Source organism: Ananas comosus, linkage group 13, assembly GCF_001540865.1.
Source record: "Ananas comosus cultivar F153 linkage group 13, ASM154086v1, whole genome shotgun sequence".
Classification (NCBI taxonomy): domain Eukaryota; kingdom Viridiplantae; phylum Streptophyta; class Magnoliopsida; order Poales; family Bromeliaceae; genus Ananas; species Ananas comosus.
Window position 1 is genome coordinate 29,680 of NC_033633.1, and position 25,271 is coordinate 54,950.

The 25,271-nt window shown below is 39.5% G+C and overlaps 3 protein-coding genes across 5 annotated transcripts; 1 reads left to right on the forward strand and 2 right to left on the reverse strand.

The window, feature by feature from the left end:
* On the forward strand, window positions 1,378-5,715 carry LOC109719081 (cytochrome P450 90A1-like). The gene is made up of 7 exons (XM_020245601.1): window positions 1,378-2,304; window positions 2,438-2,773; window positions 3,998-4,087; window positions 4,319-4,397; window positions 4,492-4,598; window positions 4,871-5,007; window positions 5,210-5,715. Exons 1-7 carry the CDS (start codon window positions 1,651-1,653, stop codon window positions 5,310-5,312), a joined length of 1,506 nt encoding a protein of 501 aa, XP_020101190.1. The 5' UTR covers window positions 1,378-1,650; the 3' UTR covers window positions 5,313-5,715.
* LOC109719079 (arginyl-tRNA--protein transferase 2-like) lies at window positions 7,754-14,222 on the reverse strand. Of its 3 annotated transcripts, none has more exons than XM_020245597.1 (6): window positions 13,889-14,222; window positions 13,051-13,089; window positions 11,964-12,114; window positions 10,650-11,789; window positions 9,004-9,325; window positions 7,754-8,535 (listed from the first exon to the last, which is right to left on the reverse strand). In XM_020245597.1, exons 1-6 carry the CDS (start codon window positions 14,010-14,012, stop codon window positions 8,428-8,430), a joined length of 1,884 nt encoding a protein of 627 aa, XP_020101186.1. In that variant the 5' UTR covers window positions 14,013-14,222; the 3' UTR covers window positions 7,754-8,427. The 3 variants fall into 3 exon arrangements, with proteins under 3 accessions (XP_020101186.1, XP_020101185.1, XP_020101187.1); XM_020245596.1 differs by having other exon boundaries at window positions 7,754-8,503; window positions 13,889-14,220; XM_020245598.1 differs by lacking the exon at window positions 13,889-14,222 and having other exon boundaries at window positions 7,754-8,503; window positions 13,013-13,071.
* On the reverse strand, window positions 15,317-20,333 carry LOC109719080 (non-specific phospholipase C1). The gene is made up of 3 exons (XM_020245599.1): window positions 18,863-20,333; window positions 16,799-16,975; window positions 15,317-15,932 (listed from the first exon to the last, which is right to left on the reverse strand). Exons 1-3 carry the CDS (start codon window positions 19,992-19,994, stop codon window positions 15,613-15,615), a joined length of 1,629 nt encoding a protein of 542 aa, XP_020101188.1. The 5' UTR covers window positions 19,995-20,333; the 3' UTR covers window positions 15,317-15,612.

Consider the following 25,271-nt stretch of genomic DNA (forward strand, 5'->3'; position numbering starts at 1 on the left):
TACGTCTCCACCACTTTAATTTCATTCATGGAGTGTGGAAGCTAATGTTTGCAGATAAAAGCAAAATGCTATATATATATATAAAGTGACATATCTTTGGGTACAAACTTCAGTGTCCTCATAGACGTATCCACAATCAGCAATTGTAAATACGAAGTTTCATATGTTAGATAAGGGGAATTCTTGAGCAAATATTTCTGAGAGTAAAAGTTCATTGGCATCACCAATCAGGACGCCTGACCAGTCTTATGGGCCTAACTTTGGTACATTTTATGCAATGTAGCAAGATCCACAATATAAAAATTAAGTGACCTCTAGGGCTGCAGTCTTATGGGCCTAACTTTGGTACATTTTATGGAATGTATGTAGCAAGATCTACAAAAAAAAAAATTAAGTTGTACAAAAAGTCTGGCAGTCTACAATCTACATAGCATCTTCTGATTTTTCAGTCGAATCATGCTATATACACTGAGGCTCATAGGGAGAGGGCTGTGTGGGCTCCCCCTCATCCAAGAATCGGGAAAAAAAAGATTTTCCTTTTCAGCTTTGTCGAGGTGTGAAATAGTTTTTTTTTTTCCGCTTAGTTTAGTAGTTTCTCGCTCTTTTTCTTATCCATGTATGTCTGTACTCTGTAGGGTGGCGGGTGGCGTGTTGTGTGTGTACGGGGGACTTGGATCTTCCATGTCTTTTACGTTGCAGCTAGTTTCTTTCTTCTTTTTAATAATGATTTGGCAAAGTGTCACAAGCCTGATAAAAGCTACATAGACATGTCTCTAGTTCGGCCGTCACGTCTTCATTTTGCTTGTGGGCTCCTACGAGCAGCCTTGATCCTCTCACTGAACATGGGCCGTCCTGCCAGTACCTTGTCTGTCTAGCCTGTTTACATTTCAGCATGGTACTTTCACAGCCCATCTGCTGAGCAAAGCATTCCAAGGGAGTAAAAACATCAATTTTATTTCAAACTGTGGATAGATTATAAACGATAAAAAAAAAATATTATATTTATTTTTATACGTAATATCGTATTTCGCACATCACAATAAATTAAATATAATATATTTTTTTAGAATTTTACGAAAAAAATATAAAAGCATTTTTTATATATTTTTATTCTAACTTTATTTTATTTATTCGATTCGATACCAAAAGGGCTCTAAATCTGCTAAAATTGGAATCTTTGATGATTAGATCCGCTGAATTTGAAATTCAAGGGAAATCTGAAATTTGTTTGCATAGATAGGTGGTAAAGCGTGCAATAATTCGCAGATTAAATTCTGCGCCGGGTCCAGAACTCCAGAAGAAGAAAATGAGTTGGCTTCCGCGGGTGGGCCCCCGGAAAATAAAGAGAGGGGCTGACTGACAATAATACTCTCTCATCCGTGCGCCTCTCCGTCCCCAGCTCTCAATTATTAACGGGAGCGGATTTAAAAACGCCACGGCCCAGCTGAGGCTGAGGCTGAGGCTGAGGCCGAGGCGGAGTCCCCCACTCTGACTGTCGGACACCACTATCTTTCCCCTTTCTTCCTCTGCGCTTCCATCCCACTTTTTCCCATTTTAATAACATCGATAACATCGATAGAGGTAGAGGGCTAATAGGGACTAGGGGGGAGGGGGGAGAAGGGGGGAAACTCAAAGAGTCAAGAAGAAGAGATGCTGCTGCTAGCGGAGGTCCATCCGTTCCTCGTCCTCGTCCTCGTCGTCCTCGTCCTCCTAAGCCTCCTGGCCGTCGCGATTAGGAGGAAGGGCGCCGGCAGGAAGCGCGAGGTAGGGGGAGGCGGCCGTAGCAGGAGGCGTAGGCTGCCGCCGGGGAGCGTGGGGCTTCCGCTGGTCGGGGAGACGCTGAAGCTGATCGCGGCGTACAAGACGGAGAACCCGGAGCCCTTCATCGACGAGCGCGTGCGGCGGCACGGGCGGCTCTTCACGACGCACGTGTTCGGGGAGCGCACGGTGTTCTCGGCGGACCCGGAGTTCAACCGGCTGGTGCTGGCGGGCGAGGGGCGGGGGGCGGTGGAGTGCAGCTACCCCTCCTCCATCTCCACGCTGCTGGGCCCCCACTCGCTGCTGCTGATGCGGGGCCCGCTCCACAAGCGCCTGCACTCCCTCACCCTCACCCGCCTCGCTGTGCGCCTGCTGGACCAGGCCAAGAAGATCACCTTCGAGCTCACCGTGAAGCAGCTGATGAGCTTCGACCCGGGGGAGTGGACCGAGTCCCTCCGCCGCGAGTACGTCCTCCTTATCGACGGCTTCTTCTCCATCCCCTTCCCTTCCTTCCTTTCCTTCACCACCTACGGCCGCGCCCTCAAGGTCCGATCGATCATCATCTCGTCCTCAAAAGTCCCTCAAAAGTCGCCTCGTGCACACCTCTGTCTTTCCTTCTTTGTCAGCTAACTGATTGATTGGCTCTCGGTGCGCCTTTGTTTCATTTTCGCTCGCTCAGGCACGGAAGAAGGTGGCTGAGGCGCTGAGGGAGGTGATAAGGAAGAGGAAGGAAGCGAAGAAGAAGAGGACAACACGGGGTGAGAAAGGGCTGGAGGACCAAGAAGCAGCGGCAGAAAAGCAGGGCCTACCGACGGTGGCGTCAGGGAGGAGGCATATGTATAAGAAGGATATGGTGGAGGAGCTGCTGGAGGCAGAAGGTGGGAGCCTGTCAGAGGAGGAGATGGTGGACTTCCTGTTGGCCCTGCTGGTGGCCGGCTATGAGACCACCTCCACCATCATGACCTTGGCCGTCAAGTTCTTAACCGACACCCCTTCCGCGCTCGCCCTCCTCAGGGTATCATCTACCTATCCCTTCTCGTCGCCAAGTTCAATTCAATCTCGGATCTCCCCTGTCAAAAATCTGTGTGTCCTGACTTTTTTTTATCTATTTTCTGGTGCTTTATTACTGTCTTAGTAATTTTCCCAACTCATTACTATGTTACATACGTGTACTTCCGTTTATCTTTGTACTTCTTTTAGCCCCAAATCTTTGCTAAGGGCCAGCATAGCCCGGGAAAGCTGTGGTCCAAAACATTCACACTTTAAAGCTAGGGACGTATTACCCAACACCAGTTAGAGCTATGCATTTAGTTACAAGTACAGCTTTTTCTGCCGTAACTACTCAAACTACTCTATTATTTTTTTTTTCAAGTAAAAACAGGGTCGAAGCCCAAAAGGGGGGTAAAAAAAAAAAAAATCTAATGACATTACTACATTATGCTAACTTGTTTCTTCATTTTCTTGTTGTACAATCTTTAGAGAGGAAGTTGATATTATATATACGCATAATTAAGCTTGCTACAACAAAAGATTGCATGGGGATATAGTGAACCCCTACTTGGACATGCACTCCCATGCCTTGTCATAAGAGTCTGTATTGGCGTGCTGTGTTCTACTTTTCTCTAAACTGCTACTAGGACATAACAGTTACGCTTTGGCCCTTATTCTGTTTGAGATAATTAGAGATCTGAAATTCCATTGTTCTGTGTGGGATAGCGAAGAGGCGCTAAATTGCATTGTTTGACAACTGTGTACTATTGTAGCTCAGAATTTCGATATTCTCATTTTGAAAGATTATTGAAATTTGTAAATTCAAGTTCTCAGTTTTCTCTTACAGTTGTCTCTATTGCCGTGAAATTAGTAAGCTCAAGTTTATATTTTTTTTTATTTTAAAAAAAAATACCTGTGATCATCTGTCCCATTTCTTTGTGATGCTTCTCTTTTGCATTATTTAACAAAGCATTCTTAAAGAGCGGAATGTTTTCTTAATAATGAAAGGCTAGATTTAGCGGTCAGATCCTTTGAATTCTATACACAAAATCTTATCTTGAATATGAGAATGATTCAAGAGTCCAGTGTCCTTCATGGCAAGTGCGACCACAATGAGCTGTCGCTGTCTTACAGTAAATAAACTAGTCTATAAAAGACATTTACATGCAATGATTGTCTTGTCTTCATACTTATCTCTTTTCAACATGCATACAGAACATTTCTCTATTATTTTACACGTATTGGACAGGGAGAACATGACAAAATCAGAGCCATGAAAAAGGACGAGATGGAGCCCCTGGACTGGAGCGATTACAAGTCAATGCCCTTCACACAATGTGTAATGACAGAATCCATTCCTTTTTGTGTAGTAGCATCTTGAAGATAATAGTCTTGCATAAGCAATTGTTCCATCTATATCGTCTTTGATGACTTAAAAAGTTGATCCGCTATGTCTTACCAGTTGTTCTAAATGCGTAAATTGGTACAGCTGAGGCTAGGTGTAGGAATCATCAGCACTTTCTTGTGTTATGCATGAACTAACGGCATTGCAATTTGATATTTTGGTCAGGTGATAAATGAGACGCTTCGAGTAGCAAACATTATAAGTGGTGTTTTTAGGCGAGCAGTCAGTGATGTTCATTTCAAAGGTATAGCATATCTTTACTCCCAAGTTCTAAATTTTTTCTCATTGTGAAATTAAGTTTTACAAGTTTCCCTCGTCCTTCTCTGATTGTTTGGCAGGCTACACAATTCCAAAGGGTTGCAAAGTCTTCACATCATTCCGAGCAGTTCACCTTGATCCGGAGCACTATGAGAATGCTCGAACATTTAATCCTTGGAGATGGCAGGTACTCCATTGAATTAATTATGAGGCATAATTTTTGTTGTCTTTCCTCTTCCGTACCTCTTTTCTCTACTGTATATAGGCATGTGAAATTTTTTCTCTACTGTACATAGATACGTGAAATTTTTTCTCTACTGTATATAGATATCTGAAATTTTTATCCCCATGATTTGCTGTACCAATTACTTGTAAATTGGGTCGTGTGATTTTTAAGTAATGGATCTGGAAATATGTAATGATGGTCAAATTAAGTTGCAAATATGGGTTGTGGTGCAGGGCAACGAAGCCCTCCAACAGGCGGGCAGTGCTGGTGTATTTACTCCCTTTGGTGGGGGACCTCGGTTGTGCCCGGGTTATGAGCTTGCCCGTGTTGTCATCTCTGTATTCCTTCACCATCTTGTCACCCGATTTAGGTATGACATGCAGGATTCAAATCTGTGTATTATATAATCCCACGTTTACTTCACCGTTATGCTTGTTGCTGTCTTCTTTTTTTTTGCAATCTTTATCAGGAGTGCCCGTGACTTTTCTCTAGATGTTGATCAGCTTCATATTCATAGTAAATTTAGATTTCGTTCTTTTCTCATGTATCTCCCTAACAATTGGAACCTGCAGCTGGGATGCAGTGGAGGAAGACAGGCTAGTCTTCTTTCCAACCACCCGGACTCTAAAGGGCTACCCCATCAACGTACGACTGCGGTGCAGAACTCCTTGCTGACCTGCTGTAGAGCTAGCTAGCTGCTGCTGCTATTTCTTGCAAAGTAAACTTGTGGTAAGAGAGAAAAAGAAACTAGTTGATCTTTTTGACTGTAGCTGTAGTGTAGCCTAGCTCATCAATTTCAGTGTCATTCTGTTAAATGTCATATAGTATACAATCCCTGCATGTGCGTGAGAGCAGTGGGACGTCCTGTTGTATTTGGGTGTATCGGTCTAATGCTTTATGTCTGTTAGCTATACATATACTAATAGCAAATTATCCTGGTGACCCCCTCTTGTTGATGTCGGCTTAAGGGTGCTCTCATGGCCCATGCTCTGCGACAATACGAACGCCCTTGAAGAGAAAAAAGATATCAGTAGAATTATCATGTGATTGCATTCCAACTTTAATACTTCATTGAAAACAGGACCTATAAATTCAACAAATTTTTGCTGATACCCCGCTTATTTTATTTTATGTTTATCTGGATCTGCCCGGCTGCCATGTTTCAAGATGCGGATTGCCTAAAACAGCAAGCCAGCCGCTAGGACTGGCAATTCCAACTAGAAGACGTTGCATCCGTCCGACTTTAATTGATATCGATTCATTTAACTTGATAGGAGAGATTTGTAAATCAGACTTAGGTCGAGACTACTCGATCAACAATCAGGCCAGTTAGGAGTTTAGGTCGTCTGAGTCGCGGCTGAAGAGCTCTTCTCCCCAACTTCGACTTTATATAGAGAAACAAATTGGCCCGAAGCTTGGCTACATATTTGACTTGTTCTATTTCCACATTTATCTTAAACTTAATCAAAAGTTATGATCCAGCTAATTACAGTTTTTATTTAGAGTGAGATCGGTCTTTACTAGTTGGATTAAAGCGGAATTCAGAAGAAAAGAAGGGATGTTGGCCAATGTGAGGAGGCAACACACCACGTTCATGCCCACGCGATGGGTGAGGGGTCACCGTCTCTTCTTTCATTTACTTAACAACCTGATCGCATGTCGGTCCTACTCCCACTTTAAAGCAAATTGACATCCAACACCCTGCTCCTTCCTCCGTCAGAGAATTCACTCGGGGAATCTCGAAGTATGTTTTGGTCGTGAATTATAGTCTTTTACTGTTGAAAGTTTTTACAATCAAATAGGCAACCATTTCGATTATTTGGTGATTCGCAGGCATCGTCCTCCAAAGCAAAAGTTTAGTTTATTATGTGGAACTCACGGTACTGTTTCAAACTTTTAATAGACATGACAAATGGATGGATCAAATGACCAACGTGCAGCTTAACGACGGTCGCAATGCCTATACCAGCCTGCAGGTGGGCGGGTGGGTGGTAAGTAGGTAGCCTGTTTTTTTATTTATTTAGTTTTGTTTAGATCTTTTTATTTTGAAGTTTTTGAAGAAAGTTGTAAGAGGGTTGAGGCGTGCGTGTCATGAAGGCGGCACTCTGGCAGTTGGGAGGGGGAAGGGGAGAGGGAGGATCTGGCAGTAGGGAGAGGGAAGGGGAGAGGGAGAGGGAGGATAAGCCCTGTTGCTTCAGTTGAGTCCGTCCACCATAAAGAAGAGAGAGAGGCAAGTTGAGTCCATCCCACCAAAAAGAGGGAGGAGTAAAAGCAAAGGACATGTAGGGCAGCTTGAATAGCGTTTATCATCCAAACCTTCAGCTCCAGCGGCATGTAGTCTCATTCAGAAAAGCACAGCACGTAATAATTTTTAGGGATAATTTACAAAGAGCTGTATAAAATTAACCCTAATCGTTTTAACACGCCACCTACACAAAAAAAGCAACCGAACTACTGGGTTCAAGAATATCCTCGTTACTAACTGCGACCTGCGACAAACACAAACGTTCGTCATAAGTCTTGTGTTATAGTCATAGGACGTGTTAGGCATGTGCTATTAATGCAATTTGAACGCCCACGTCAAGTCCTTGACCATCATCCCCTTAAAGCAGCCAAAGCTCCAACATGAGGAAGCTTTTGCTCGGACTTCTGAATTATTCATTGCATCATCAAAGGCAGGAATCATTGAGTTTTCGATACAACAAATGAGGCATCAAGAATCAACTAGAATTCACTGTTATATCAGCAAACAAGTATGACCAACAGGAAAACACCGGAGTTCTCTTTGGGTTGTTGGGATCGGTTACAACCATTTCTTCCAATTTGGCTCATTTTTTGCGACTCTTATCCAATGCAGAAGCTGGCCGCTAATAAACCAAAAGATCAGCAGAGGCATCCTCACAAGATGGTCAAATCTGCTATCTCCAATGCTTTAAATTTTGAGTGCTGCATTTGTGTGACAACAGCCCTTAAATGACTCATTCAAATACAAGCTTACTTAGGATGGGCCCGTGGCTTGATTTCCCAAAAAAAAAAAAAACAGGAGTAAAAAAAAAAGAAAAGTAAAAAGAAAAAGAAAAAGAAGAACTGAAAGATAACTGACAGTTACAAGACAATAAAACCAACAACATAACAGTTTGACTGGTTTCTCATTAGTCATACAGCTGTAGCTCCAAAACAGCACAACATGCAGAAATCCAAAGCCATAAATAACTCCCATCAAATTATATACACCCAAGACCCTTAAACATAAATAAATCACATTCCTTTTGCAAATGTTTTATTGGGAATAAACACCGTATATATCCCAGAAAACCAGGTACATTAATTGCACCATCAATTCCCAACATCTACACTAGTCTCTACTTTGGTCCCTAACCATTTAAACGTTTGCAATTGGATCACGAACATCTATTATTAGCTTCTTCACTCAACTACTGTCAAAAAACCTGTTATTTGAACGAAAAGTGCCACAAATGTTTGCCACACTGACACCAAATTACGCCATGTGGCAATTTTTGTTCAAGTTAATAAGCTTTGTTGACAGAAAGGAAAGGACTTGATTAAAACAACTAACGAAGTTATGGCCCCAATTGCAAAAATTCAGTGTCTGGGGTCAAAGTGAAAACAAGGGTAAAAGTTACAGACCAATGGTGCAATTAACCCGACCTGGTAAAGAGAGCTCAAATTATCTGTGAAGGTTTGATACAAGAGGAGTCCATATACTGTTATAAAAAAGATTATCAAGGGGAATAAATGATACGACTGGCAAGCTTTTTCCCGACAACTTTCACATATCTGTGCAACTTCCTTTCCAGTTCAACAATATATCTCCTTTTAATTGGGCCAAATACTTGCTGAAGTTCCTATTAAAAAAGGAAAAAGGAAAAAGAAACAACTGCGTTTTGTATGGTTATAATGGAAGTAAAATAAAGAATAGAGATTGCGAGACAATACTAAAGCACTAAAAGGCCTGACGAATATTAACATTAACAATACGCAAAGTTTCTAATATACTCAATAAACCAGAAGATACTGCAGTTTAACCTGCTTCCTTCCAGAGTCAGTGAAAAAATAAAGGGAAATCACACTGCAAACGCACTCTTGTAAAGATCTTACTAAAGCAAAAGAACAGTAGTGACTGCTAGACAAAGAAAGCATTAAGAAGATAAAATGAAACATTAACTGATTTCAGTTGATTGTTAATTATCAAGAGTTCTACCATGCATTCCTATGTTAAGTGTGCTAATCTACAGCCTAAAACCCCCCATCACAATTAGATCTTTAAGTATAATCGGAAAAAGAAAAAAAAAATCTGTAAGTCAAAAATTCTATATCTTGGAAGTAAAAAGAATAGAGTTTGTACCTTGAATCTCACACGGGACCCATTCACATCCAACACAACATTGTTGATAATATCAGCATATCTCGAATCTCCCATCAGCAACACATTTTTAGCTTCTCGACAATGCACATCATCCACCCCTGCGTCTGGATATTCGTATTGAGCACCAGTCTCTTCATTTACATCATCAGAAGATCCATCAAGGCAATCAACAGTTGAGTTATCAACAGGACTAGCAGAAACCTGAGGTAACGGCACTTGATCTTGCGTAGTGGCAATATCTGAGAGTACAACATATGGGCTTTTATCAAGAAAAAGCCTTGCAATATCATATGGCACCCACCTGCAGTAGCATATTACAATCGTCAGAGACAAACAAATCTCCCACAAAAAATGTTAAAAGTTAAAAAAGGGGAGAGAGAGAGAGAGAGAGAGAGAGAGAGAGAGAGAGATTGTTTAGCACATTTTCACACACCACTATGTGGGTTGGAAAAGTTTCGTTTTGCTACCCTATGGTTTTGACCTTAGTTTTACCATAAGAAGTGCCTTCAAATAGGTATCCAAATGCGATATTTTACAAATAGAGTGGTTAAGTGCAAATAATAGATTAGTAGAATACTATACCTATCGGTGGTTTGTAAAATATAACACTTTACCATCTTATGGTTTGTAAATCATAGCATTTTACTATTCTATTAAACAGCAGATACTTCTACGGTAATAAAGCGAAGCTTTTCATTTTGTAAGTTAATAAAGTCAAACATCTCAAACTATAGGGTGGCTAAGTGAAAATGCACATCTCATTGTTGAACAACTTTGATCTTCTCGTTCATGCTAAAACTTCTAATGAAATCCAATGCGCATTATTGATCTATATGTAGAAGCATTTGATGGATGCTTAATGCTTTGTATCTTCATTAAATAGAAAAATATCTCACTTTTCTGGTGTACTTCAGTTTGTCTAATATACTACAGATAAGGTTACTTAATTCGACTATTAGGAACTTACAAGAAATATTTCCGCTCTTCAGCTCACTTATTTGACTTTCACTCATCAACAGACTGTTGTTAATATTAGACATGTATTTCCCTAAGGGTACATTGCACTACCAGTTCTAAACTTTTAAGCCAAGTTTTTGGTCGTCAAACTTTTGAGTTTCGAAGTCGACATTCAAGAACTTCAAATAAGGTTTCATTTTGGTCTTTAAACTTTCAACATTGTTTCCTTTTAATCCTTACCTTTTAGTGAAAAGTTGTTGCCTCCACCTAGTTCACATGTCTAACCATACACCATGAATTCATCGGCGCTTCATCTCTGTGCAATTTCTACGCAGAGAAAGATTGCAACTCAATGGAAGATATTGTTGAAATATGAGATGAGAAAAAGAGTTGATAAATTCATGGTATATAGATGTATAAATAGTACATAGGTGTAGGCAATAATTTTTCTTCTAATAGTAAACATACACTGAGGACTAAATTAAAACTCTTTTGAGAGTTTACGGACCACTAACGTCAAACGTCAAAGTTCAAGGCCAAAATGAAACTTGCTTAAAGTTCGGCGAATAATGGTGCAATTTACCCATTTTCCTAATCTGTAGGCTATTTATACCAAAGACAGTACAAAATCTGATGTGAAGGCAATGAATGACTACGAGGAGGTGTACCTGTAACGGAGTGGACAGAGAAGCTCAGACGGTCGATATGCAGCTTTATATCTCATTTTACTGCAGGTGTGAATGTAATAACCAAGATAGTAGTACTGAAGATCAGGGCAATGCACCTGCATTTCCTTGATCCAATTTATTTCTTGCAGAGCTGAATACTTTCCAAGAGATAAGAAACCAACATCAGGGTCCCAAAACAAGTACTTGCTCGACAGGCATCTTGGCAGGATATCCACCACACCAACTGCAACGAGCTTCCCATCAATTAGATATTGCTGATGGAAAGAGCCAAGTCCGCAAGGTGGAACGGTATCATCAAGGCTACTTGGTGGAACAAATATAATTGGAGTGTCAACAAGGAATCTTATATAAGAATTTTCTGTGACTATCTCATCATTATGCACTCTTATTTGGTACTTCCTGTAAAGGGCAAACTCTTCTGGGTCAAAACTTGAGGTCTTCATCCGTATCTCAAGCTTTCTTCTTTTACGAGTAAGGCTATCAGTGTTAATACTTGAGAAGCTTCGTTTTGAACAGCCTCCTTTTGAAGTTTGCGTATGTATGTCTTCAGGAACTAGTTTTGAGGTTGTGTTAACAGTAGAATAGAAGTTAAGATGGCCATTGCAAGCTTTTGTTAGGAATCCAGGAACTCCTCCGTCCTGCTCCATTGACTCTGCCAGCTTTTCCGCAATAACTTTGGGAGACACATCTGATGATTTTTCACTTTGATTCTCCTGTAAGGATGAGCCTAATTTGGCAGGCTTCTCGTCCATTTGCCATGACTTTCTAATAGCAGCTGATATCTGAAAAGAGATGCTGCTGGTGTACAACAGATCATCCGTCTCCATTATCTTGTTTTTCATTTGACGGCTCACCTTTTTAACAACAGCCTTGGGTAGTTGAGGGACAGAAGGAAACTCACCAGCCCCGAAACATGCATTTATAGCAGAGTCAATCTTGTCTGCCAAATAACAAAGAAACTCACCATCTTTGCACAAATTTTCACATGTGCCAGGTGGAGATTGTTTTCCTGATGATGTCGAAAGTTTTGAGGAAGATGCATTAGTAGCCTGGTTCATTGAGCTGTTTGGGTGGTTCATCTCATCCTTGGAATCTTCATCCTTCACATCATCAAGAAACCTGCGCCAGTTTTTTTTTGTCAGTATTTACGCAAACTAATGCAATTTGGATGACATCACAAACAATAACTGTGAATCCACGAGAAGTTCTTGTCATAGCAATGATAGGAAAGAGAATCTGACAAATTCTCATCTTCATTATAAACTAAAAAAAAAAAAATCACAAAGAAGATACCTTTGCATTCTTTTCTGTACACGAGCTTGCTCTTTGGAAGGAACAAAATCACTGGCCTTCAAACGAATGGTATAAGATGGGCAACATGTTCTTTCCATCTCAGGTTTGTAAAGATAACAACCAGACCTCCTCCAACCACGGTCAAGTAGCTCTATTTTTAAGCAAACAATAAACAAGGACTGAGTCTCCGAAAGACAAGGACAAATGAACATGCTGACCATGAAGCGAGAGAGAGAGAGAGAGAGAGAGAGAGAGAGAGAAGATTCCAGGCTCATTCCTTTCAGTTAATATCTGAAAAGCGACAATGGAATTTGAGAACAGTTGTTTGCTCAAATTGTCTACTTGCTTACAGACTGGAAATTTGCATGTTGAGAACATTGCTGTGGTTATAGGTCATGTCATGTACATGTATAAATGCCCATCATAAAAAGTAATTTCCAGTGGAAGCTGTGTAAGACTTCAAGAACTAATAGTTACTTCAAGAAGGTGGGTGAACAAATCCTGGTAAAATTCCACCAAGTTTGCTCAATAATTAAGTTTTCAAACCACTCACAGACTTTCTGTACATTGTAAACATAATAGAAGTTATGAGCCTATCCATTAAGGGAAGTGTTTGCATAAATAAATGTCATTTCTTATATCACTAATGGTTTTAGAACAAGTTAAAACTAAATAAATACTCAGTTTTGTTTTGTTTGCATATAGTGTCTAGAAAGAGAACTTCAAATTTTGTAAAGAAACCGATGATTTTCTTGTTCATCTCATATATTTTAGTGAGAATTTGAAGAGCTGTTTCTTTTCTGTGGAACATTAATCATCAAAAATTTTGTTATGGTGATTTCCAGTGTAGTTTTTCTCTATCGAAAGGTGATGCTACAAAACCATCATTACTCAAATCTAATAAGTCCATAAAGCACCGACCATTCCTAGCGCAAGTGGCAAAGGATTTGGTGGTTGGTACCCGAGGTCTCAAGTTCGAATCCTAGTTGATTCACATTTCTAGCTAAGTTTATTTCTTTACGAGATAAACGAAGCGGGTAGCATGCTACCTTTCTCTCAAAAAAAAAAAAGGTCCATAAAGCTGCACCTTGGTAGTCGTCAGCTGTCAAGCGGTTGGCCCACAAGCCTGCACAAGTATCACAAGCATGAGAACTTTAATAGAACACAAAGCAGATATTTATGTAAAATAACTTAACTGACAGGAAACTAAGCTTCTATTCTGTCTACAAACAATCCGAAACAAGCAAAATGCTTAATGATTGTAAGTCGTTAGCTTAATTTTCTAGTATAACATTTTTTGCAAGCTTCCAATGGAAAAGGCCATAATAGTCCGTTATAGCAGAGCATACATCATCTAATCACCAATCAGAGACGATTCAAATACAAGAATTTAGAGCAGGACTGATAAAGGGGAAGGGGGAGGGATAAAGAAGAAGAAAACTAGTACAGAGATACCAGCCCCCTATAAAGAAAAACTAATGCAAGCGCCCAACATTTATATGCACGAAATTTCACATCAGAATGCAATAAAATTTAAGAGCTATATTCCATATAAGCATGAGCATATAAGTCCTTCCAAGTACACAAGTAGCTCAAAAATGTTACAGAGCCACTAAAGTTATTGTCGAATATGTTATGATATCCTTAGATATCTTGCAATTTTAAAAAGCTCAGTTGCGCATCGTCTCGAAAAGATCTTATTCTGGGATGAAAAAGTAAGAAAACGCAGTTATGTGTCATCACGAAAAGATGTTATTCACAGTGGATTACCGTATCCGATCAATTGGAGGAAAAGGAGAAAAGAACAATCTAAACTGAGATGGAATTAACAAGCGACCATAAATCAAAAGCGATCAAAATCAGAATCCAGACGATGAGAGAGAGAGAGAGAGAGAGAGAGAGCAGAGAAGAAGGGGTGGAAGCACCATGGGAGATGCTGGAATTAGTGTTGGATTTGCAGTAGCCGCAAGGAGACCGCACCCTGCCCTGGTCGATCACCCACGTCTCCCCCCTCCCCTTCCCTCTGCTGCTGCTCGCTCCATCCCCCATCGCCGCCGCCGCCGCCTGTTCCGTGGATCCGACGATGCGGAGGCAGGAGTCCCCCTTCCAACACCCAGTACCTCAAAGTGTGCCTAGTCTCGATCGTAAATAGTAAACCTCTCGCCGATCAGTTCTCTCTCTCAATTGAATATATTAAACCTCTCCTTGATCAGTTTCTCTTCCCTCACTATTTTTTTCCGCATATATTTACCCCCTATGCTTGTTTTATATTTGTTCTAATTTTTTAGTTATATTTAAATATAATTATATTTTTGAGTAATGTTAGTTTTGTAGGCCTAACTGTACCAAACGTTGAATGAAAAGCTTGATTTTTGGTACTAAAGAATCTAAAGTTTGAGTTTTAATTACTTCACATTTCGAACATGCATATAAATATAATTATATTCTATCTTACTTCTATATACTTCTATAATTATATTCAATCTTATTTATATTTCATAATATTTTATTTGAATAATTAAATTAAAAATCGTGATTAGACGCCGTCCAATGCAGAACTGTTCCAACCCAAAAGCCATCTTCGATGGGCTTCTAACCGTAGCTAAGATTGAAAAGAACAATAGCAAAAGGCACGAAGGAGAATAAAACTAATAGATCTACAAAACTAAAGGGAATACAAAGGGGAGCAAGATCTCATGGAACACTTGATCCAGGCCTCAAGAGCAGCCGACAAGCTAGCCAATGGAGATTGCAAAACATCATAAACTTGTGTGCATTGGGTATTAATCCAAATTCGTGGAACTTGAGATGTGCACTAGAACTCATTACATACTGGATTCCAGCGAACAGCCGGACTATATTTATATATATATATATATATATAATTGAATTTTTATATTTTAAAAGTATCAAATCATTAATACATAAAAGATATATGGTTAGAATGATAATTGTCTTCTAAAATTAAGTGGGCGATTGGTTGATGATCTAATGGATGAAAATAATCAACAAGATAGATTTAACGATAAAAACTTACAAGTACTAAGTATTTAATACTTTGAAAAGCACCATAACCAGATTCTCTCTCTCTCTCTCTCTCTATATATATATAATGAAAAACACAAACTACAGTCAGACATACAGGCAGCTATTTTAAAAGCAATATGTGCATAACAATCAGCAAAACTGAAATCCAAAAGTAAAAATTATAACCAATGGAAACATCCAACTGATCATGCACGCCATTAGCAGAATAGGCAAATATCAGACTCCTCCTTTCAACACTGAAATAAGGCTTAACTATGCAGCTATAAAGCCTGCCTGCCTGCAAGAACCCAATCAACAGCAGATAATAATAGAATATAAGTCCTAGTAAGAATTAAGAAGTGTAATAGTCACAGCCACATTACCAGCCATTTTAAGCTAAAATACATCCCAACAACTTAAAATAGCACAACAGCAACAGTCAGCAACATCCCATCATGTTCAGGATTGCCTACCAGTATCGCGCTCAACATAGGCTAAGCCAATATATGTATGTCAAGCTACTCATGAGTTACAAGTAGAGATAATGAGACGCCAAATAGGTATAATATAAATTGGTATGTATGTACAGATCCAAACGTCCTTTTTTAGATGTATGAATGTCTTAACTGCTTTGGTGGCTGGAAGACAGCCTGGCATTGTTTCTGCTAGTAAGCGCGGGCCGCATAGTGACCAAGGCAGATTCGTTGGCTCCAGCCCTTAGTGCAGTCCTGCCAGCTTCCAAGAACCTCGCGACAGCATCCTCGGCATATCGATTGGCTTCAACGACAGTCATGCCCTTGCCAATGTCTGGATAGGTGTTGAGCACATGATCACCATTCAGCTGCGAAGCGAGTTGAATCAGCTCCACCTGAAATTCTGAGAGAGTCGAGTCTTCCTTTGGTCCATATGGCCTCAGCGATTTCACAACTTCTGGGAGTTTTTCTGCATGAATGTTTCACTCATTAGTTTCATAACATTGAATGAACTATAAACAAGTACCAGTTCGTGATGCCACACCAAATAGCAACCAGTGCAAATGAAGCCTCAGATGTCTAATAACTTTTTGGTTTGGTTCGGCATAGAGGTTAAGCACTCAGCACTCCGCAACACTTGTTGGTCAAACAATTTTTTTTTGACAAAAGGGATTAGAGGCTTTGTGCTGCTAACCCACTCACACAGAAATCTTACTCCATTAACATCCAAAAATTATGCACAGAGAGGCTATTTTATGCTAATGGACATGTAAATTTGAAAGCTAACGAAACAAGTCTCTAAAAATTAATAGGCATACACACCAGAAGCTCAGAACTGAAGTGGGGGGGGGGGGAGGGGACAAAAACAAAAACAAAACAAAACAAAACAAAACAAAAAAAAACCTTTTATCTCTTGCCTGCAACCAAAAACTGAACTGCTTATGCTAAGTTACAAGAATAGTTACAGCACTCTTATTAAATTAAACATCAAGCTAGTCTGCCAAGCATTGGCCTCGACTCTTTGATAAAAGATGTAATTATACTGCTAAAGCTACTCAACATAGTAATTACAATCCTAGAATATTAAAAAAATATCAGAACGCTTTAATGTAACTCCGTATGATGGCATCTAAGAGCGCATAATATCACAGTTCAGTGCAACAGGAAAAACACTGACTTTGAAGAGAATAACAGAACATGAGTTCATGTCTTAATGATATTAAAGAATCTGATCGAAGATGTTGCATCTGTGGAGAATAGCGAAACTTAAATATATCACACATACTCGTACATTAGCAGTGGGGAAATGTAACTTAACGTACATATCACACATACCAGGACAGTCAGTTCGAGGCTCCTTTCGGACTGAAAAGTACTTCTCAAAAGTCCCAGCCCAAGCATCCCTCTTTGTCAGAAAGTTGGAGTTCAAATTGAACAGTTTCTTTACTGTTGCTGGGATAGATGAATGTTCGTAATGTGAATAGGGAGTCGGTCCACTAGGTTCATGGATCACTGTAAAGATGAGAAGTCAGGCATTCAGTATGAAACTTCTAAAATTTAAAGAAGAACGAACTATCATTAGTTAAAACTACTAACACTAAGAACCTCTCTGAAAATTCTTATTTCCTATCAAAAAGATCGCTTTGCCAAAAACTAGTAATCTTAAAAAAATTAAAGCTAAACATTGGTACTTCGTTTTCCAAGTCTATCGCTTGGTTTCCTTCTTGGTCCGATCTGATAGAACCATGGTGGTGTAGAAGACAATAAATAATCCTGTGGAGCCACCTAAGCTATAATATAACATGTGAGCTTGTGAGAAAATTTGCAAGTCATCAGTCCAGATTAAAGCATTGTCTACCGTTGAGAGTATCATCTAAGTTGAGAGTATTACCATCTAAAATGCAGAAGGATCTCAGCAGAGTCACCAACTCACCATTCATAGTTTAGAAGACCGGGAAATTCTACTTTGAAATATAAAATATACTCTCAGCCATGTTTCCTCAAACTAATCTATTTGAACTAGACATAAAATATCTGTCTCCCAAACCAAGGCATTGTGACCCCACCTTAAACTGGAAGAGAAAGTGAGTTTAAAAGACTTTATCTACGATTCCACTCTAAAGTAGCAGGCTGAGTTGCAGAATATGAAGAATAGAGGTTAGTGCAATTAAGAGGGAAATTGGTCTGATGAGAATATCTAACAGAGAAACCAACTTATGGTGCCAGTGTGGTTATTAGGACATAGAGATTATTACCAAAAACATCTAGAGAAGATAATCTTATGTAGGCACTGAGTAACAGAATTTTATCGCACTAGCAGTTTTGGCACATACATTAGATTTGCATATAATCATATCAGGTATTATAAGCAAATCCATATTCTATATAAATTTATATCAAATAGTATCTCTACATGAATAAACAAAATTTAATTGGAAATTCTGATAAGAAATTGTTGGGGAAATGATGTGAAGCCCAGGTCGCGCCGAAACCTATTATTGGAAACTGATTTAGTCCAAAAGCTTAACCCTAAAATTTTGGGCCCAATAGAATGTATCATCCTTTAACAGATTTTATTTTCTTCTTGCGGGACTACTCTTCACAAGCGAACAACCAAAAACAAATTCACTATTGACAATCTGTAGACATAAATCAAGACCACTACAACAGCTGGCAATGTGTAACCTTCATTCTCACCAAAGGATTGCCCACAGACTGAAAGGTACTGTACTCTAGTTTTGCTACCACATCCAAAAAAATGGATAATTGGATAAGTGAAAACAGAAAAAAGTAGTGCGCTCAGAAACAGGGAATCCCAGCAATTTCAGGAGTTCAAATCTCACAGGAACTGGTACCAATTTGCTAATTTTCTCATCCATCAAAGGAAAATAACTAGTCACATATGAAGGACAAGTCAATGGCCAAGCAAAATAAAGTCCTATGCAATCCGACTTCAAACTCTCAAAGCCTGTGTAGCTGTATAGTTCAGGAGGGGGAAAAAATGTTCACTATATCTCTCATGGAAGCTTTTCTGTTAATTGAAAGCAACTATGTAAATGGATTTTTTTTTTTTTTTTAATCCAACAGTACATGGTGACGCTTGAAAAGAAAAGAGCACACAGCCTACAGGACGCATTTCCCCGTCACAACAGGAAGCAGGATGACAGGAAAATTTATCCTAGTAGACAGATTTTACTCAATTCAAGGTGAGACACAGAGATAATTGTAATAACCACGATCACCATGGCCTCGCAAACAATAGTTTCACTTTCACAGTTATAAATTAAAAAGAAAAGGAAAGAAAAGAAAAGCTGAAAGAAACCAGATCACCGCAAGTTACGAGATGAGGAGAAGTGCAAAAAAGGAAAAAAAAAAAAGAAAAGAAAAAAGGATACTGACCAGTTCCCTTTTCAATCCATGGGGAGACGAGGATGGTAGGCACTCGGACTCCCAACCTGTCAAACTTGAAGTAGAAGGGGTCGGGGCCGATGATGCCGTCGGGGTTGGGCACACCGGCCACCGGCGTGGGCACATGGTCGTAGAAACCGCCGTGCTCGTCGTAGGTGATGATAAGGGCAGTCTCGTTCCACTGGGGGCTCGCTCTGAGGGTCTCGTAGATCTCCTTGATCAGCTTCTGGCCGCGGGCGACGTCGTGGGACGGGTGGTCGTCGTTGGCCGGGAAGAGCTCGAGGTCCATGTAGCGCTGCTCGATGACGACGTAGTTGGGGAGCTTGCCCCATTTGGCGTGGAGCTTGAAGGTGAGCTTGTAGTTGTGGAACCTGACGACGTTCTTGAGCTTGCGGAGGCTCTTGAAGAAGAGGGTGGCGGGGATGTTCTGGTAGTAGACGCCGAAGCTGAGGCCGTTCTCGTCGAGGGAGTCGAAGATGGTCTTCTGGGGGAAGCCGTGGATGAGGTCCTTGCGGACGTTGGAGGAGCAGCCGTGGGAGGTGGCGGAGTGGACGTAGAAGCGGTTGGGCTGGGTGGAGGTGGGCACGGAGGCGAACCAGCGGTCGAACACGGCGAACTGGTCGGCGAGGGCGGTGTAGATGGGGACGGAGTCGGGGCTGAAGCCGGACATGACGGTGCGGGCCATGCCCTCGCCCATGCTCTCGGCCTGCTGCGCGAAGCCGCTCATGGGGGCCGGGTCGGCGGAGGTGTCGGCGGACCCGAAGATCTGCTCGCGGATGGCCTGGAAGGAGTGGCCCGGGTCCGAGTCCACGAACACGGCGTCGTCCGACACGAAGATCTCTGGGGAGGAGGGGTCCGACGCGTTGAGGCGGTTGGACTCGCGCCCGCTGAGCCCGTCGATGTCGGGGCGCCCCGACTTGCTGAGCCAGCCGAGCACGTGGTCGAAGGAGCGGTTCTCCATCACCACCACCACCACCGTCTTGATGGGCCCCCGGATCTCGTGCTTCCGCTTCCGCCTCAACCCCCTGCGCTGCTGCTGATGATCCGGGAGGCACTGCGCCGACACCACGAGGTAGAGCAAGAAGAAGACGACGAGGCCCGAGCCCCGCCGGAAGAGCGCCATCTCCCCTGCGACGACGACGACGACGGCGACGGCGACGGCGACGGAAGGGGCACCCCACTCAGGGTCAGGGATGAGGAGGGGGGAATAGGGCGGAAACCTACCACCACCTACCACTATTACAGATCTACCCCCATTTCGTCATCGCAGTGCAAATTTATTTATTTCTTCGCGATTCGACCCTTTCCAACGAATGGCGTGATATGTTTGTCGTCGGAGGAAGGAGTGGCGGAGGGGGCGGCGCGTTGACGGGGGGAGAAAGGGACGGGGGAACGAAGCAGCGTCCACGAGTTCTAGTTACGGTGCTGAATCATTAGAATCGCCCGATCCCTCCGTGACTATCAAGGCACGCTCTCTTACTTTATTATTCTTAAATCTGCTCGGTTTAGGTGCACCTTACGAAAAGATTCCGATTTTTTTTCGAAATAATACTATAAATTTTTTTAATTAGAAAAATAATTTTTTTTGTAGTTTTGCAATTTTTTATTTTAATACATTATATTTAAAAATATATGCATTTTGTTATTTTATTATTATCTTGTCGTCAATTTTTTTGTTAATATTTCATTAAATTATACACAGAAAACTCCAGGCAATCCATCTAGATTTATCGACTATTCATTTTAGTATCTTTTAATTTTAACTTTGTCACTAATTTAACGAAAAAAATTAGTGAAATCAATAATAAAAAGATAAAAATGAAACCAAAGGGCACTAAATTGATACACTTTAAACTACATGATACTAAAGTAAGAAAGTGTGAAACCACAATAGTGGTATTTGAAATTTTTTCATAATTTTATGAAAATTTTTTTGGCAAATTAATTATTCTTTTGTCATGTAGGAATCACGTAAAATTTTTTTCTTAAAAAAGGTGAATTTTCTAATTTTTTACAAAATCAATTAATTATTCACCGCCTTTCATTTATTTATTATTATTTTTTTCTATATTCCATATATAATTCTAACCCCTACATAAAAATTTTAACGAATTACATATAATCTTAACAATCTCAAAATCCTAATAATTTATCGATACAATACTAACTATCAAATAAAAATTCTAATAATTCACGTATAATCCTAACAATCTCACTTTTTTTTATTTTTCATATAATCCACTTCCGATTTTAATGAATGTCTAATAATCTATCCATATAATTCTATATAATTTTAACAATCTGAAAATCATAATAATTTATTTATACAATCCTAACTATCAAATAAAAAAAAGTGAGATTGTCTTATAATCATAACAATTTCACCCTTTTTTTATTTGATAGTTAGGATTGTATAAATAAATTATTATGATTTTCAGATTGTTAAAATTATATAGAATTATATGGATAGATTATTAGACATTCATTAAAATCGGAAGTGGATTATATGAAAAATAAAAAAAAGTGAGATTGTTAGGATTATACGTGAATTATTAGAATTTTTATTTGATAGTTAGTATTGTATCGATAAATTATTAGGATTTTGAGATTGTTAAGATTATATGTAATTCGTTAAAATTTTTATGTAGGGGTTAGAATTATATATGGAATATAGAAAAAAATAATAATAAATAAATGAAAGGCGGTGAATAATTAATTGATTTTGTAAAAAATTAGAAAATTCACCTTTTTTAAGAAAAAAATTTTACGTGATTCCTACATGACAAAAGAATAATTAATTTGCCAAAAAAATTTTCATAAANTAATCTTAACAATCTCAAAATCCTAATAATTTATTTATACAATCCTAACTATCAAATAAAAATTCTAATAATCCACTTATAATCATAACAATTTCACCCTTTTTTTATTTTTCAATAATCCACGTACGATCTTAATGAATGTTTAATAATTTATCTGTACAATTCCACATAATCTTAACAAACTGAAAATCCTAATAATCCATCCATGCAATTCTAACTATCAAATAAAAATTTTAATAATTCACGTATAATCGCAACAATCCCATTTTTTTTTATTTTTTAATAATCCATATACCATCTTAATGAATGCAGTGAACAATTCATTAGACTACGGTAAATGATTCACCGTCTTTAAAAAGTATGAAAGAGCAATGAACGATTCATCGCGTTTCGAAAAAAAATCTTACGTAGCAAAGAGAAAATTAGTTTGCCAAATATAAATTTGGTAGGATTATTTTATAAATTATAAAATTTTAGAAGATTCTTTTGTAAAAAAAGTCCAAAGATTCTGCATAGTGCATAATTTTTAATTAGGGATAGTTGCCTATATATTTCTTAAAAATTTTAAAAATTTCTAATTTACTTATATCCTTCGTTATTTAAAAATACTTGTGTAGTTACAAGTTAAACGTAGGCCAATTTGCATTAAAAATTCACTAATTTTGGGCTTTTGTGAAAGTTGGCCACTTTTTTCGTTTTTGCAGATTCAATCCGATTTTTCAACGAACTAACTAAAATACCTTTATACTTTTTTTCTCTCGTTATTTTTTTCTTTCTCTTCCCAGAGAGTAGCGGAGGCGGAGGCGGCCTGCTTCAGTTTTGTCCAACGCATCCTTACCCTCGTCCATACACCTCTCCGTCTTCCTCGCCTTTGACACCGCAGAGGCCGCGCTGTGACTTTTTTTTCTCTTCTCTGACCCTCCTCCACCACCTTCGACGACAACGACTATCTCACCCTTTCTCTCCTTTCTCACCCTTTCCCTCTCCCTCATCCTTCGCCTCTTCTGCCGCCTCCGACGACGACACTTCTCCGCCGACATCGGCGCAGCGGAGGATTTTTTTTTTCTCTCCGACTCTCCTCCACCGTCTTCAATGGCGACGCCTCTCTCGCCCTTTCCCGCCTTTCTCGTCCTCTCCCTCTCCCTCCTTCGCTGCCGCCTCCGATGACGACGCATCTTCGCCGGCGCCGACGCCGACATCGTGGAGGTCACTGCGGCGCTGCAGCCTCGGAGCGGGGGGTCCTTAGCGGCGTCGTCACCGGCGCCGTGGCCGTTGGCAGAGAGGGGTGACCAAAAAAAATTATAAAAGAAGCGAAAAAAAAATATAAAGATAAAAAATTATACAAAAAGAAGGATGAAGACGAAATTGTATCGTTAACTGCAAAAAAAATTATAAGTTGCACTACTTAAGATGTAAACTGTAACTTTAAGATAAAACTTACACTCTTTAAACGAAAATTACACTATTTGGGAGATATTTACACTGTTTCTCTCCTTATTGCACTCTTTCTGATTTAAATTGCATCTATTAAGATGAAAGTTACACTCTTTAAACGAAAGTTACACTCTTTGAGAGATATTTACACTATTTCTCCTCTTCTTGCACTATTTGAGATGTAAACTGCATCCCTTTAGCCTCCGTTTGGTTCGGGGTTAAGAAAAAAGTAGCTATACCAGGGATAGGGTTAAGTTCAGGGTTAAAGTGGTGTTAAAATTTTTTTGTGTTTGGTTGGAGTAGGTGGGATAAAAAGATAATGATTGATAAATAAGAAAAAAGGTGAGGGCTCGGAATGCGTGCGGGGTTAAAGTTGGGAAGGGGAGTGGGGTTAATGATTGATAAAGAAGAAAAAGGTGAGGGCTCGGGATGCGTGCGGGGTTAAAGTTGGGAGGGGGAGTGGGGTTAGTAAACCCCACCCTTTTTTCATGGTGTTTGGGTATAAATTGGGGGTTAAGGGGTTATTCCACCCCTTAACCCCCAACCAAACGGGGGCTTAAGAGATATTTATACTGTTTTTCCTCTTGTTGCACTGTTTTTTCTCTTGTTGTACTATTTTTATTTTAAATTACACCCTTTAAGAGAAGAAACAGTGTAATTAAAAAAAAATAGTGTAACAAGAGAAAAAACAGTATAAATATCTCTTAAAGGGGTGCAGTTTACATCTCAAATAGTGCAACAAGAAGATAAACAGTATAAATATCTCTCAAAGAGTGCAACTTTCATTTAAAGAGTATAACTTTCATTTTAATGGATGCAGTTTACATCTGAAAGAGTGCAATGAGAGAAAAAACAGTGTAAATATCTTTCAAATAGTGTAATTTTCGTTTAAAGAGTGTAAGTTTCATCTTAAAGCTACAGTTTATATTTTAAATAGTGCAACTTATATTCATAATAGTGCAACATTTTTTTAACTGTGCAATTTCATATTTATCTTTTTTTTTATAATTTTTTATCTTTTTTCTTTCTTGCTTCTTCTATATTTTTTTTGTCACTTCTCTCTACCAACGGCCACGACGTCGGGGATGACGCCGCTAAGGGCCACCAGCTCCGAGGCTGCAGTGCCGCAATGATCTCTACGGTGTCGGCATCGGTGCCGGCGAAGATGCGTCGTCGTCGGAGGCGGCAGAGGAGGAGGAAGAGGAAGAGGACGAGAAGGGCAAGGAAGGACGAGAGATGCGTCGTCGGAGACGGTGGAGGAGACTCGGAAAGGAAAAAAAAAAAAAGAGTCGCGGCGCGGCCTCGGCGGGGTTGGAGGCCAGGAAGATGGGGGTGTGCGGGTGAGAGTAAGGATGCGCCGGACAAAATCGAAGCAGGCCGCCTCCGCCTCCGCCTCCGCCTCCGCCTCCACCTCTGTCTCCGCCGCTCTTTAGGAAGAGAAAGAAAAAAAGAACAAGAGAAAAAAAAAAGGAGAGAGAAAAAGGTATAAGGGTATTTTGGTCAGTTTGCTGAAAAATCAGACTGAATCTGCAAAAATGAAAAATGTGGCCCATTTTTGCAAAAGCCCAAAATTAATGAATTTTTTATGCAAATTGGCCTTAAACGTAAGTTAAATGTTTATCAGAGTTAAAAAAAATTAAAATATCATTTTTATTCTTAACTTAAGAGCAAATAAGAAAAGTTGGTGATGGTAAAAGGTATATTTAAAGAGAACAAAAATCAAAATACTTTTTTTGTCATTAACTTAAGGATAAATAAGAAAAATTAGTGATAGTAGAAAGGTATATTTGAAAGGGTAAAATAATAATTTTACCGAGATAACGGCCATTATTATTAGTTCACTAATAAAATTTAACTTTAGGGATATATTTAAAATAATTTGAAACGTAAAAAAAATAATTTTAATATTAATTTTTTAGAAATAAATTAAAAAATCAAAAAAATTTTAAGGATACCTAATCAATGTGTAGAGCTACTATACTATCGGAAACATAAAATAGTTGATGCTTCCGATTTTTTAGCTTTTGAATAAAAAATTTTACGGTTGAGATGATAGCGGTCCCCTTAGGGTTGAGTGGTCTCCCTGGAGTTGAGTGGTTCTCATTGATTAATAATATTAATCCAATAATTAAAAATAATTAATG

Excerpts from the sequence above, each read along its gene's own strand:
- LOC109719081 (XM_020245601.1), top strand. The coding sequence starts at position 1,651 with ATGCTGCTGCTAGCGGAGGTCCATCCGTTCCTCGTCCTCGTCCTCGTC. Across the intron at positions 2,305-2,437 it reads CCTACGGCCGCGCCCTCAAG|GCACGGAAGAAGGTGGCTGA; the intron begins GTCCGATCGATC and ends TCGCTCGCTCAG. Across the intron at positions 4,088-4,318 it reads CAATGCCCTTCACACAATGT|GTGATAAATGAGACGCTTCG; the intron begins GTAATGACAGAA and ends TATTTTGGTCAG.
- LOC109719079 (XM_020245596.1), bottom strand. The coding sequence starts at position 14,012 with ATGGGGGATGGAGCGAGCAGCAGCAGAGGGAAGGGGAGGGGGGAGACG. Across the intron at positions 13,090-13,888 it reads TAATTCCAGCATCTCCCATG|GCTTGTGGGCCAACCGCTTG; the intron begins GTGCTTCCACCC and ends ATACTTGTGCAG. Across the intron at positions 8,504-9,003 it reads GGTCCCGTGTGAGATTCAAG|GAACTTCAGCAAGTATTTGG; the intron begins GTACAAACTCTA and ends CTTTTTTAATAG.
- LOC109719080 (XM_020245599.1), bottom strand. The coding sequence starts at position 19,994 with ATGGCGCTCTTCCGGCGGGGCTCGGGCCTCGTCGTCTTCTTCTTGCTC. Across the intron at positions 16,976-18,862 it reads ATGGATTGAAAAGGGAACTG|TGATCCATGAACCTAGTGGA; the intron begins GTCAGTATCCTT and ends TCATCTTTACAG. Across the intron at positions 15,933-16,798 it reads GCCTCGAACTGACTGTCCTG|AAAAACTCCCAGAAGTTGTG; the intron begins GTATGTGTGATA and ends ACATTCATGCAG.